Raw genomic sequence first — 15,784 nt, 5'->3', positions numbered from 1 at the left:
GAAATAAAGGGTATTCAATTAGGAAAAGAGGAAGTCAAATTGTCCCTGTTTGCAGATGACATGATTGGATATTTAGAAAACCCCATTGTCTCACCCCAAATCTCTTTAAGCTGATAAGCAACTTCAGCAAAGTCTCAGGATACAAAATCAATGTGCAAAAATCACAAGCATCCCTATACACTAATAACAAACAGAGAGCCAAATCATGAGTGAACTCCCATTCACTATTGCTACAAAGAAAATAAAATACCTAGGAATCCATCTTACAAGGGATGTGAAGGACCTCTTCAAGGAGAACTACAAACCACTGCTCAGTGAAATAAAAGAGGACAGAAACAAATGGAAGAACATTTCATGCTCACAGATAGGAGGAATCAATATCGTGAAAATGGCCATACTGCCCAAGGCAATTTATAGATTCATTGCCATCCCCATCAAGCTACAAATGACTTTCTTCACAGAATTGGAAAAAATTACTTTAAAGTTCACATGGAACCAAAAAAGAGTCTGCCTTGCCAAGACAATCCTAACCAAAACTAACAAAGCTGGAGGCATCACACTACCTGACTTCCAACTATACTACAAGGCTACAATAACAAAAACAGCATGGTACTGGTACCAAAACAGAAGTATAGACCAATGGAACAGAACAGAGGCATCAGAAATAACACCACACATCTACAACCATCTGATCTTTGACAAACATGACAAAAACAAGAAATGGGGAAAGGATTCCCTATTTAATAAATGGTGCTGGGAAAACTGGCTAGCCATATGTAGAAAGCTGAAACTGGATCCCTTCCTTACACCTTATACAAAAATTAATTCAAGATGGATTAAAGACTTAAATGTTAGACCTAAAAACCATAAAAACCCCAGAAGAAAACCTAGGCAATACCATTCAGTACATAGGCATGGGCAAGGACTTCATGACCAAAACACCAAAAGCAATGGCAATAAAAGCCAAAATTGACAAATGGGATCTAATTAAACTAAAGAGCTTCTGCACAGCAAAAGAAACTACCATCAGAGTGAACAGGCAACCTACAGAATGGGAGAAAGTTTTTGCAATCTACCCATCTGACAAAGGGCTAATATCCAGAATCTACAAAGAACTTAAACAAATTTACAAGAAAAAAATCAAACAACCCCATCAAAAAGTGGGCGGAGGATATTAACAGACACTTCTCAAAAGAACACATTTATGCAGCCAACAGACACATGAAAAAATGCTCATCATCATTGGTTATCAGAAAAATGCAAATCAAAACCACAATGAGATTCCATCTCACACCAGTTAGAATGGTGATCATTAAAAAGTCAGGAAACAACAGGTGCTGGAGAGGATGTGGAGAATTAGGAATGCTCTTACACTGTTGGTGGGAGTGTAAACTAGTTCAACCATTGTGGAAGACAGTGTGGCGATTCCTCAAGGATCTAGAACTAGAAATACCATTTGATCCAGCCATCCCATTACTAGGTATATACCCAAAGGATTATAAATCATGCTACTATAAAGATACATGCAAACTCTGTTTATTGAGGCATCATTCACAATAGCAAAGACTTGGAACCAACCCATATGTCCATCAATGATAGACTGGATTAAGAAAATGTGGCACATATACACCATGGAATACTATACAGCCATAAAAAATGATGAGTTCATGTCCTTTGTAGGGACATGGATGAAGCTGGAAACCATAATTCTGAGCAAACTATCACAAGGACAAAAAACCAAACACCACATGTTCTCACTCATAGGTGGGAATTGAACAATGAGAACACTTGGACACAGGGCGGGGAACATCACACACCGGGGCCTGTCATGGGGTAGGGAGACTGGGGAGGGATAGCATTAGGAGAAATACCTAATGTAAATGATGAGTTAATGGGTGCAGCAAACCAACACGGCACATGTATACGTATGTAACAAACCTGCACGTTGTGCACATGTACCCTAGAACTTAAAGTATAACTTAAAAAAAAAGACCAAATCCAGGGTGCTGCCAGTAAAATATGGCCTCTGCTTCCAAATCAAATCAAGGGTGTGGCTGAAGGCCCTTTGTTAAGACCACCCAAAGATTCAAGGTCGTACTTTATCTACCTTCTCAACAAGACTAAAGGCCTCCTCAGACTCATATCTGCATTGTCTGATACAGTCAACAGTCTACCTGAAAAGAAACTGTGAAGTGGGGCAGACTAAACCAGAGTCATAGAAAACAAACAATTTTTACGGTAATTGTGCTAGATTGGACAAAAAGGGACAGAGACAGTTCTAAGTGAATATAAACCTCCCAGTTTTCTACAGGCAGAAATCAAACTGAGAAAGCCACTTGGCTACAAGCATGGATTATTTCCTATGGAAATGGAAAGAATGGTGAGAATTGGTATGTGTGCCCAGATGGATTTCAGAATTGCCATGGACACGTAATTTCTCAGGCCATCCCATTCTTCCCCCTCTTAAACAGTAGTGTCTGTTGATCATCACTGAATATTGGGTGTCTGGGGGGCAGATAACTTTTCTTTTTAGTTCACAGGTCTCTAGATCAAGAAGACTCACACTTCAGGAGAGGCAACCAAGGAGCCTCTCGCCTGGACTGCAGATCATAAGATACTGGACTTTGAGTCTGGGAGCAAATAGGATGTAGCTTTTTGGGTTCTTGGAAAAGGGTGAGTCTGTTTTACATGTCGGAGGGGTAGAAATATTGTGGCCAGTGGGCAAACTGTGGAACAGTAAATATGGCCACAAATTCTGTGCATGTCTTACTATTAAGAGGTTGAGTCTATTGTCCCACCCCTTGAATTGAGGCAGCCTCATTCACAAGTCTGGAAGTTAGGTACTGGCCCTTTGGCCTCAGTTTTCCTCTAGGTGGCTTCTCATTCTTCAGAGACTGCTTCTTTGCATGGCAGTCTCAGGGTGGCATTCAGAGTGGGAAAAAGGTAGAAGCTACAAATCTTCTCAATGCCTAGGCTCCAGAACGTTCACAAAGCCACTTTTGCCATATTTTATGCTCAAAACAAATCACAAGAACAGCCCCAATTCAAGGGGTAGGATAAAGATACTACTTTTTAATAGGAGGCTCTGCAAAGAATTTGTGGCCATACGTAATTTTCTACTGTGGACGAGAGCCTTTCAAACTCTGAGAATATGTTAAACTAAGTATAGAAATGTTTAAAAGAATGAAAATAATTTCTTAAGAAGAAATATGTTCTTCAAGCTGGGAGCGGTGGCTCACACCTGTAATCCCAGTGCTTTGGGAGGCTGAGGTGGGCAGATCACTTGAGGCCAGAAGTTTGAGACCAACCTGGCCAACGTGCCAAAACCCCGTCTCTACTAAAAATACAAAAATTAGCTGGGCATGGTGCCAAAACCCCGTCCGTACTAAAAATACAAAAATTACCTGGGCATGGTGGCATGCACTTGTAATTCCAGCTACCAGGGAGGCTGAGGCACAAGAATCTCTTGAACCCAGGAGGCGGAGGTTGCAGTGAGTCAAGATCGTGCCACTGCACTCCAGCCTGGATGACAGAGCCAGACTTTGTTTCAAAATAAATAAAATAAATAAATAAGAAGAAATATATTCAACAGAAAAAAATGAAAGCAAAAAGAAGAAATTTATATGTTAACAGAGATTTGAAGGACATATCAGTTCATTGCAATGTGTGGACTTTACTGGAGTTCAATTTGAAAACATAAACTGTAAAAATAAATATTTATCACATTTCTGAGACAATTGGAAATCTTACCACTGAGTCAACATTTGATGTTATTAAGGAACTATTGTTCATTTTTAAGTATAATGTTAGTATTTTATGTTTTTAAAAATACTTTAAAATTTAGAGATATATACTGAAATATTTACAGATGTATGATTTGTTTCAAACTAATACGTAAGATGGGGGTTAGGATGCAGCAGGTATTGGTCACATGTGGATGGTTTTTAAGGTTGGGTGATGGGTACATGAGGATTTATTACACTATTCTATCTACTTTTGCATATGTTAGGAATTCTTAATATTGACAATAACTTTTAAAAAGAAACTAAAAAAGAATTCTGGGCACAATTCGTATTTTATATACATTTTATATTGAATAAAATTTGTTCCATTTGATTATAACTTCAGTTTAAAATGTATAATTTGACAAGCTGGTATAAACTTGATTTTACCAGGTAATCTTCCTATATTTATATAGAACATTTAAATATTAGTATTACAACATTTCAAGAGAATTTTTGATTCATCAGATATATTTTAGCTTATTATATCTCTAACAGTTAAATTAGCACTTGAGAGAATTTCGTATAAATGGAACTCAGATATGTTAAATTTATAAAAGCAATTTTAAATATTTGAAAATGTTTAATTATCTAGTATGTAAATAGCACCAAACATTATTCTAAGGGCCCTCAAAAGTGACTGCTAAAATTTGCCAGACATAGAAACAGGATAATAAGGTTTGTGACTTAAACTTCAAGCCTCAGGAAGAAGGAGATTTTTTTTAATTTTTTAACTTTAACAAATCACACATTAATTTTAACAATCAATAGACTATGAGAAGGTAAAGAAAAGTTTTCAAGTCATCTGAAAATCATATGCAAGGATCAAAGACATTGCAAGAAAAGAAATTTTAAAACATTATGTGAACAGCACCAACCATTTGTACTGCAGCTACATGCAATCTGGCTTCTTCCATTAAAGCTTCATCTGTTGTGGAGTCTGTCTTCATATCGTTATGTGAAACGTGGGAAAACTGAACCGTATCAGATGACATTTTAAAACATAAAGGTATAAAGTTAAAAATAAGTAAAAATGATTAGGAACTGGCAAATACTACTCTCAACAAAGATTCCAATAATTCAAAGCAGAATTGCTAGAATGAAGAGCTATGTAATGTTTTTTCATATAAGAAGTGTTGCCTTCAATTGTGCTAAAGTAAATATTCATTTGGGGAGATTTATATCCCAAATTCTTCTCTAAACTTATCTATATGCTTGATTGCTCTCTAAATCAGCCCATGTTTTCTGCTTTTTATAACACTTCTACCAGGAGAGAATTATCAGTATCTTAAGCCATTAAAAACATTATCTTGGTAGAGGCCATTGATTGGTACTCAACCAGCCAGATTGTAAAACATCCATTCTCCTGGTATTTGGCAAATAAAGCTGGATAACCAAGACCTTCTCTTTGGAGACAGAATTCAAACTCATTTCACCAAAATAGCAAAGCCAGTAACTATCTCCCCCCAGTTTTGTGACATTTAATTAGCAGAATCAGGTCTTTAACAATAGACTAAAGCAAGTGAGGCAGACCAAGGGAAGGAAAGGCAAACTACTTTTTGCCAGGTATCAACTCACAGGAATGTATTCAATCCTCGTTTTATCTTCTACTAAGGTCCAGTTAACATTTGTCAAAATTTTTTCTGTTTTAAATAAAGTTATTGTGTTCTGTACTATCTCCTGTATGTGCTGAGTGGCATTTTGCAAGATCATTTGTCTTGGGAGGGAAAGAACACACAAATCTGTGACAAAGACAAAAGCAAAGGCCTTAATAGAGTACAGTGAGGACTGCAAGGGAAAGCAAAAAATGTTGCATGATCATGTAGTGAAATCTTGAGATCACCTGCAAACCAGAGTGGTTAGAGCAAGGACAATTTTTCATACAAAACTTTCCAGAAGATTACCCAACTATTTGTTTCTTTTTGGCTGTACAGCTCAACTTTATCTGACTCAACTGATAAAAAATGTTTATTAGTTTCCTTGCTTTCCCTATAGCTAAAGACATGACTACTTCAACGCACCTAATCCATATTTCTCAAAGTGTAAAGGGTACAGGTGGAAGGGCTGCCTATTAAACTATGCAAATTCCTGGGTTCCACTCCATACCTACAGAATCAGATTGGCTTGAAAATTTGCATTTTAACAAGTTCTCTAATTGTTTCTTTTACTGTACATAACAACATTTAAAGGCCAGTGCAGTAGAGATCCCTCAAGTTTAACATCTCTGTTTTCTGGCCAGTGAATCAATATGTTCAAAATTTGTAGCATTTTGTATTTTCTTGAGGTATGAACTACAAGGCTCACTTACCAAAGAGAAGAATTAAATGAGTAAATAAGCTTAGCCTACTTACTCACAATTCCATCTCAATAAAGCTGTTCTCTCCTTATAATTGCATATGAAATGTCTCTTCAAGGGTTAAATGGCTTCTAAACGTTTCAGTTTAACTTTATTTCACTCTCTATGGGACACTGCGTACAATGGAGTGATTTGAAGTTTGGGGATCCAGAAAGGTCTGTAGGGATATCCCTCTCAAACATCAGGATCAGTTCACTGTAACCTGGAGCAAAGAGGCATCTGACTGCCTGCTCCCTTGGATTTAAAATTCCCATGGCTAAGACCACACAAGGAGAAAATGTATTCATTTGCCCAATTAGATCCCACCCATATGATGGGGCAACAACCACTTTCCAGTTGCTCAGGGGAAACATGAAGGCATGTAGGCTACTTGGTGGCACCAGTACATCTGAATATACTCCCAGTGTTTAAGATACTCCTGGAAGAATATGAGGAGGGACCTCTTAAAAGCATTAGACCAGGTGGAAGGAGTTGGTTTGAAACTCTGACTGATAAAACTCAAGTCCGACAAGCACCTGTTAAATGTGTACCACATGGTATTCCTAGAAAGGATGAACATTGACTCTGAAAAGATAAAGTACTTGCTATACAATCTTTATTCCACAGTGAGTTAAAAGAAATTCTGAAGCTTGGTTAATACAATCAAAAATTTATAGAGGGGAAAAAAAGAAACAAGACAAAAAAAAGCATTATCATGATAGTAAAATCCCTCACTGATCTCACTTTTGAATACCAGAGTAGGAGGAATCACAAGAAAGGAAGCATGAGAGAAACCCACATATTTTATCTTAAAAAAAGAGAGTCAACTGGGTCAGGATCCCTGGCAGCCAAAGGGATTTGGTAGGAAGGAAAGTGTGAGCAAGACTTCGGGCATCAAATTAACTTCACTCATGCTGCCTTGTGAGCTTTTGCCAATCCAAGCACACCTTTTCACTGCAAACAAGAATAAACCGAGACCAGGTACAGTGGCTCACAACTATAATCTCGACACTTTGGGATGCCAGGGCAGGAGAATCCCTTGAGCCCAGGAATTCAAGACCAACCAGGGCAATATAGCCAGACCCTGTTTCCACTAAAAAAGAAAAAAAATGAGCTGGGTGTGGTGGTGCAAATCTATACTCCCAGCTATTCGGGAGGCTGAGGCAGGAGGATCACTTGAGTCCAGGAGGTCAAGGCTGCAGTGAGCCATAATCGTGCCACTGTATTGCAGCCTGGGTGACAGAATGAGATCCTGTATCTTTTTTTATTTTTTTATTTTATTTTATTTATTTATTTATTTATTTATTTATTTTTGAGGAGGAGTTTCACTCTGTCGCCAGGCTGGAGTGCAGTGGTGCAATCTTGCCTCACTGCAACATCCACCTCCTGGGTTCAAGTGATTCTCCTGCCTCAGCCTCCCAAGTAGCTGGGACTACAGGCATGTGCCACCATGCCCAGCTAATTTTTATATTTTTAGTAGCAACGGGGTTTCACCATGTTGGCCAGGATGGTCTCGATCTCTTGACCTTGTGATCCGCCCGCCTTGGCCTTCCAAAGTGTTGAGATTACAGGCGTGAGCCACCGCGCCCAGCCCTGTATCATTTTTTTTTTTTTTTAAATGAAGAAGAACAAACACAGCCTGGTGGGGTGGTAAGCACCTGTAGTCCCAGCTACTCTGGAGGCTGAGCCCAGGAATTTGAGACCAGCCTGGGCAAGACAGTGAGCCATTGAAAGAGAGAGAGAGAGAGAGAGAAGGAAGGGAAGGGAAGAGGAGGGGAGGGGAGGGGAGCAAGTCCATAACTGGGGAAAAACGAGAGCTGCCTAAAATCTGCCCCACGTGCTAGCCTCACTCAAACATTGGAGCCCTTTGCTTTGAGGTGGGCTGCACAGGAAGTTCTGCAATAGTGTTTATGAGGCACAGTTCTAAGCATGTGCAGGACTTTCCGAAAACACCCAAGCAGAGCAGTGTTGTCTCTGAGTAGGACAGGATGAATATATCAGGCTACTTCCATATTTAGAACAACTCTCCTTCAACATTATCCTTCCTTTGCCCTCATTAGTTCCATGCTCTACGAGAAACCTTTTGACTACCAATTTCGTTTATCAAGAAAATTGGTATCAGAGGTGAATACTGTGATAATGGTCACAAAAATTTCAGACATAGAAATTCATCCTCATTATAAACTAGTAAATCGGCCTTCTGGTTTATTGATGAATCTATGAATGTGGTGCAGGCATGCCTTATCTCATTGTGCTTTACCTTATTGTGCTTTGCAGATATTGCAGTTCTTACAAATTGAAGGTCTGCGGCAACCCTGCATCTAGCAAGTCTATCAGCACCATTTTTCCAACAGTATGTCCTCGCTTCATATCTCTGTGTCTACATTTTGGTAATTCTCACAATATTTCAAACTTTTTCATTATTATTATATCCATGATGGTGATATGTGATCAGTAATCTTTGATATTACTAATGTAATTGTGTTGGGGCACCACAAACCGCACCCACATAGGACAACAATCAGTAAGTGTGTGTTCTGACTGCCCCTCAGACTGGCCATTTCTGCATCTCTCTCTCGCTCTCTCCTTGGGCCTCGCTATTCCCTGAGACACACAATATTGAAATTAGGCCAATTAATAACCCTACAATGGCTTCTAAGTGTTCAAGTGAAAGTAAGAGTCATACATCTCTCACTTTAAATTAGAAACTAGAAATGATTGAATTCAGTGAGGAAGGCAGGTTGAAAGCCGAGATAAGCCAAGCACTAGGCCTTTTGCACTAGTCAGCCAAGTTGTGAGTGGAAAAAAAAATCTCTTGAAAGAAATTAAAAGTGCTACTCCAGTGAACACACAAATGGTAAGAAGGCAAAACAGCCTTATTGCTGATATGGAGAAAGATTGAGTGGTCTGAATAGAAAATCAAACCAACACAATATTCCCTTTAGCCAAAATCTAATCTGGAGAAAGACCCTAACTCTATTCAGTTCTATGAAGGCTAAGAGAGGTGAGGAAGCTGCAGAAGAAAAGTTAGGAGCTAGCGGAGATTGGTTCATGAGGTTAAAGGAAAGAAGTCATCTCCATTACATAAAAGTGCAAAGCGAAGAGCAAGTGCTGATGTAGAAGCTGCAGCAAGTTATCCAGAAGATCTAGCTGAGATCATTGATGAAGGTGATTTTCAATGTAGATTTCAATGTAGATTCAGCAGATTTTTCAATGCAGATAAACAGCCTTATATTGGAATAGAATGCTATGGATGACTTTCATTATTAAAAAGGAAAAGCCAGTGCCTAGCTTCAAAGCTTCAAAGGACAGACTAACTCTTGTTAGGGGCTAATGCAGCTTGTGACTTTAAGTTGAAGCCAATACTTACTTACCATTCTGAAAATCGTAAGACTCTTAAGAATTAAGCTAAATGTATTCTGTCTGAGGTCTAAAAAACGAAAAAACAAAGCCTGGATGACAGCACATCTCTTTATAGCATGGTTTACTAAATATTTTAAGCTCACTATTGATATCTACTGCTCAGAAAAAAAAAGATTCCTTTCAAAATATTACTACTCATTGACAATGCACTTAGTCATGCAAGAGCTCTGATGGAGATGGACAAGGAGTTGAATGTTGTTTCCCTGTCTGCCAGCACAGCATCCATTCTGCAGCCCAAGTATCAAGGAGTCATTTTGACTTTCAAGCCTTATTATTTAATAAACACATTTTGTAAGGCTATAGCTGTCATAGATAGTGATTCCTCTGATGGATGTAGGGAAAATCAATAAAAAACCTCATGGATAGAATTCACCATTCTAGGTGCCATTAAGAGCATTCATAATTCATAGCAGGAGGTCAAAATATCAACATTAATAGGAGTCAGGAAGAAGTTGATTTTAACCTTCGTAGATGACTTTGAGGGGTTCAAGACTTCAGTGGAGGAAGTAACTGCAGATGTGGTGGAAATAGCAAGGGAACTAGAATTAGAAGTAGAGCCTGAAGATGTGACTGAATTGCTGCAATCTCAGGATAAAACTTGCATGGATGAGGAGTTGCTTCTTACGGATGAGTAAACGAAGTGCTTTCTTGATATGGCATCTACTCCTGGTGAAGATGCTGTGAACATTGTTGAAAGGACAGCAAAGGATTTAGAATATTTTATAAACTTAGTTGCTAAAGCAGGGGCAACAGGTTTTGAGAGGATTTATTCCAATTTTGAAAGAAGCTCTACTCTATGTAAAATGCTATCAAACAGCACTGCATGCTACAGAGAAATCTTTCATGAAAGGAAGAGTCAGTTGATGTGCCAAACTTCATTGTTGTCTTAAAGAAATTGCCACAGCTGCCCAGTCTTCAGCAACCACCACCCTGATCTGATCAGTCAGCAGCTATCAACCCTGCACCAGCAAAAAGATTATGAATTGCTGAAGGCTCAGATGATTGTTAGCATTTTTTTAGCAAGAAAGCATTTTTTCATTAAGGTATGTAAATAGTTTTCTTAGACACTGTGCTTTTGCATTATAATTGACTACAGTATAGTGTAAACACAACTTTTATATGTACTGGGAAACCATATAATTTGTATGACTTGCTTTATTGTGATATTTATTGCATTATTTGCTTTGTCACATGGTCTGGTATTGAACCTGCAATATCTCCAAGTTATGCCTGATATGTAAATCTCCAGTAGTCTGATCAATTTTAAATACCCAGACAAAATCGGGTCTCTGTAGCAGCAAAGCTGAGGATCAGGCCATGGCATATTGAACTATACTAAGGCTCTACTATAAGACTTTGCCTAATCTCACCCCAGTTTTCTCCTCTCCCCTTGAACCTACTGCCACCAAGTATCTTATCCTGGATTTCTCTACCGAATGCGTCTATTTATTTTATTATATTTATGCATTTTATTACAAACGGCCTGAGATTCCTTTTAGAAATAACCAACTGTGGCAGAGCCTGCTGTTATCTCCCAACATCCATTCTCTTCTTCTTCCTTCTGCCAATAGAATCTCCAAGTTTTGGCTGATCATATCGCCAGCCCGGAAAGATGATATTTCCCAGCTTCCCTTGCCCATGTGTGTCCATGTGACTAAGTTCTGGCCAATGGAATGTGAGTGATAATGATACATACAGAGGGAGGCTGCTTACCCTCCATTGCCACACACCCCTCCCCCACCATTTCCCCTTTCTAGTTGGTTGGATTGTAGACATGGTGGTAGTGAGCAGGCTTCTACCCTGTGGGCAAGAGCAGCACCCTAGGGCATGGAAGAGCAATCAAAGGAAAGGAACTTGGATTTCTAAACAACTTTGTAGAGTAGAACCATCTCACACTTCTGGACTTTTTGGTGGAGGGAAAAAAAACCTTTCTGTCTTGTTTAAGCCTCTGTTCATTTCGCTTTTGTTAAACTGGCTGAAACAATATCCCAAGTAATACAGCATCTAAATATATGAATAAATGAAAAATGAATAATTTCTAAACCAATTCCTTGAGCTTCATGAGAAATGTCCCCATGACACCCAACAATAACCTGTTTGTATTATTCTCCCCAGCTAATTCATGAATGAGACACATACTTTACCTAACTTCCTGGCTGACTGAGTCATCACGTATGAATTTATTCCCATTGTCAATAATGATATTACTTGTACATAGAGTATAAACTAAAAACAAAGCACATAAATAGTTAGAACCAAAACATTAAATAAGTACTCCAAAAGCAATCATTGTTCAATTAGCCACTAACAAAATTCTATTAATATCTTAATCCACATTTTAAAATCCTGTTTCTGATAAGTCAGTTAAGGCAAAAAGGCGGTTTTGTGGACATTGCCTGAACGTACTACACTGGGGCAGACATTAATTTTCAATCTGAATGAGGAAAACAGTAGACTGGAGATTCTATGCTAAGGACACGGGGAGGAGCTCTCCACAGTTGCCACTCCTGGCAGCAGTCATGCAAAGACAGCACGGTGGTAGCCATCTCAGGCATGGCTGTGGAACCTGCAGGGTGGGGAGAAAGCCCAGCAACCACAGGTGGTGGTGACCGTGGGCCACAGAGGGATGTGTGCCTGCCACCAGCATTTGCTACGGCTCTACCAGAGGCTCTGAAGGAGAAGGCAGGAGCTGTGGTGGGGCCTGGAGAGGTGCTGTGCAGAAGGAGAAAGGTAACATTTGTAGGCCACGACTTTGCCATTTCTTAGCCATGTGATTGGGGGGCAGTTAATTTAACCACCGCTCAGAGCCACAGCATCCTTCACTGAAAAGAGGAGTTAATAGTAATTTCTCCTCCAGTGTCTCTCACATTTGACTAATAACAACAATCACCTGAAGTGCTTGTTAAACATACTGACTCCCGCTGTGGGTTGTGATTCTGTAGGTCTAGGGTGGGATTCTTAACACCAGACAGAATTAAGAAACACTGTGAAATGATGCCCAGGTGCTAGTTAACTTCTCATTGACTTGGTTTTAGGCCAATTCCTTGCATAAAAGAGAATCGGAGGAGCTGTAATGTTGATTATTTTACTTTTCTTTTGGAGCATGGAAAGAACCAAAGTCTTTGCAAAACCACTGGTTATTTGAACTCAAAATTCATGCCCAGATCAGGCCCACAGATATAAATCCTCAGAAAAAAAATGTGGTGAGGAATAGGAATATGATACTCCATCAAAAATAGCACTTCCTGTTTGGGGAGTTAGGGCACCTGAGGTCTTTCCCTCTCATGCTACATACAGAAGGCTACTACTCTCTTTGATTGGATTTCTCCACATGCAAGATGGAGAGGTCAATAGTTGCTCCCAAAAAGAAGGTATTAAATAAATACTGTACTCCTTGGGACTTCGGGGCAGCAGCAAAAGAGTAAAGAGAAGTTCTAGGATGGAAATTAGACAATAGCAACAAACTCTGTACATCTGCCTCCAGATTCCTTGGTAGGTGAGTCAGTGCTCTTGAGCTCATATCATTCAAGCGGTTTTCCCCCTCCCAGAAACAGATCTGGGGTTCATCTGATTAGGAGGTAATGAGAGGCTGATCCTGAAGATTTCTAGCAGCTTCTGGAAACTTCTCTAGCTAGCTCATAGTGCTGTCACAAATGACAAGGTGCAGGGCCAGCAGATGCACTGGGCTCTTTGAATCTTGCCTGGAATGTCAGATGCAGCCACCACCAGACTCCCCAGAGATCTACCAGCTAACCCATGGGGAAAGGCTTTGAGAAAGAGTGGAAAGGAAACTAAGTTTTGTTTTGTGCTACAGATAATGGAGTCTTTGCCCAGAATTTTTCGAGAAATAAATTTTTTAAAATTAGCCCTAAAGACATAAACCTAACTAGATCTTTAATGTAAAAATATATAAAATCTTTTTTATCTTGGTATACTTAACTAGCATTTCAGTTTTTGTTCTAAGAACTATAAGGATTAGAATGCTCCTGACAAGAGTATCATTTTTTCATGCTTTCTGACAGCTATTGAAAAATTGCATTTGTACCCGGGCCTGGTGGCTCACGTCTGTAATCCCAGCACTTTGAGTGGAGGCCGAGACAGGCGGATCACCTGAGGCCAAGAGTTCGAGACCAGCCTGGCCAACATGGCAAAACCCCGTCTCTACTAAAAATAACAAATAATAATAATAATAATAATCCAGATGTGTTTGTGCACACCTGTAATCCCAGCTACTTGGGAAGCTGAGGCATGAGAATTGCTTAAACCTGGGAGGCGGAGGTTGCAGTGAGCCAAGATTGCACCACTGCACTCCAGCCTGGGTGACAGAGCGAAATCTTGTCTCAAAAAAAAAAAGAAAAGAAAAGAAAATAGCATGTATGTGTTCAATAACATTTATTGAGCATTTATTAAGTGTCTGGTATTTTATTGAGCATCATCTCAATTCTCAACTGAAAGTTGAAGCTCAGCAAGCCTGGGGAACTTCCTCAAGATCACCCAGCCTGTGAATGGTGGAGTCCTGATCAGAGCCCAAGTTTATCTAATACCACATCCATAACTACTCCATGACTATTGGTCCCTTTCACATTCTCAACATAAATAACGTTCTGCTCTGTTCCTTTCTACTTAAAAGAATGCATTTTAAAAATCTAATTCAAAGCTGGTTAACTTTATTCATGGGTTCTCTGACAAGTGGGCAAGATAAGTAAAAATGATAAATATGAATAATCATGAGACATGATCTTTCCTACCATTTGTGGTACTTCCACTTTTCGTTCAGCGAGATTATAAACATCAGGAGCCCAGAGTAAATTGAAAACTCCTTTAATTCCAGACCACGTGATTACAACTCCCCATCGCCAATTATATTCATAATTTGAATGCATCAAAATAGGGCTCACTAACAAAATAGTAAGCAACCTGTGGAGAGGGAAACATTAAAAATAAATCTCACCTTGTTTATTAATGTTATTCATAGTTGAAAGCAAGTACTAAATACTAAATTTAATATAAAAATTTTCGGGAAAGAAAAAAACAACGCAATTTACTGTTAAGTCCTTCCAATTTTCTGAGACTAACCAAATCTACTATTTAAAGTTTGCACATAACACTTAAGTCTTAAAAAATAATGCTAGACCTTCTAAACAAATATAAGGAATTATCATCAACACTACTGTATACTGTTTGTAATTGGGTAGTAAATTCTCACAGGGAAACCTCTTCTAAGAATGCTGACAAGCTCATCTATTCCCTGGAAAGCCATACATGACTGGATTCAAAAATTATAATGGGGGCATGTGCAGATCATGACTCAAATGTAAAATTATTTTGGGCACGTTAATAAACAATAAATAATAAAAAAAGTTTATTGAGCTCCCACAAGAATCATACGCTAAATGTCACACAAATAATTTTAATTTGTGCCTTCTTGCCCTCCAGATTACTTTTCTATACGACCCTGTGCCAAAATTTAAAATCTATCATTAAGGGACTGGCAGTGAGAGAATATCAATACTGTACTTCAAATGATTTAGAACAAATGAAATTTCAGCAAAAGTGAAAACAGATGTGTTCTTAGCCTCAAAAAAAATATTGTGTATCAGTTGATCAACTATAATTGCACAAGTCAATTTAGAGAATTCCTGTCATTGAGAAACAGAAAATCTACAATTACCACCTATAATGTGTATAATTATTTGGGCAAACTCCTCTGCCTTGCATTCAAGCCTTTTGCAACGTGACTCTTACCAACCTTTTCAGGCTTACTAAATAACCTTTCCCTAAAATATCAGAGTCCAACCAAAATAGAAACAACTTATGTCATTTCCTGATATCAAAAACAGGGAGGCAGAATAGCAAATACTCTGAAGTCAGCCTACCTGTGTTAAATCTAGCCTTGCCTTTTACTAACTGCATAACTACATAAGCAAGTTAATCTCTCTGTGTCTCAGCTTCTTCTTCTGTAAAATGAAGATAATAACAATGGTACTTGCCTCAAAGGATTATTGTGGTAATTCAATTAAATGAGGCAATACTCAGGGCTTAGAATGATGCTTTGCAGGTGGTCAGCACTCAATACATTATCAATACATAATTATGACTATATATGATACATATGTATCCATACAAAATATTCAATCAGCAATGCTTACTATGTTCGTGTATTCCCATTTCTCTATCTTAGCTCATCCTTTCTGAAATATTTTTCTCTAGTCTTTACAGAAAACCCACACGCACTTCGAGGGCC

General features: G+C 38.8%; 1 protein-coding gene across 1 annotated transcript in view; it reads right to left on the bottom strand.

Annotated features, from left to right (window-relative positions):
* Nucleotides 1–15,784, bottom strand: part of SLC9C2 (solute carrier family 9 member C2 (putative)) — a 115,178-nt gene that overhangs the window by 42,692 nt on the left and 56,702 nt on the right. The window contains exons 10-13 of the mRNA XM_004027915.5: nt 14,289–14,457; nt 11,685–11,766; nt 5,361–5,524; nt 4,661–4,756 (exon numbers count right to left, since the gene is read on the bottom strand). Coding sequence (XP_004027964.4) covers nt 4,661–4,756; nt 5,361–5,524; nt 11,685–11,766; nt 14,289–14,457 — 511 coding nt within the window. The remainder of the gene's footprint in view (nt 1–4,660; nt 4,757–5,360; nt 5,525–11,684; nt 11,767–14,288; nt 14,458–15,784) is intronic.

The sequence above is a fragment of the Gorilla gorilla genome, chromosome 1, assembly GCF_029281585.2.
Source record: "Gorilla gorilla gorilla isolate KB3781 chromosome 1, NHGRI_mGorGor1-v2.1_pri, whole genome shotgun sequence".
Classification (NCBI taxonomy): Eukaryota; Metazoa; Chordata; class Mammalia; order Primates; family Hominidae; genus Gorilla; species Gorilla gorilla.
The sequence above is the reverse complement of the archived record's forward strand: the minus strand, read 5'-3'. Positions and strand labels throughout refer to the sequence as shown.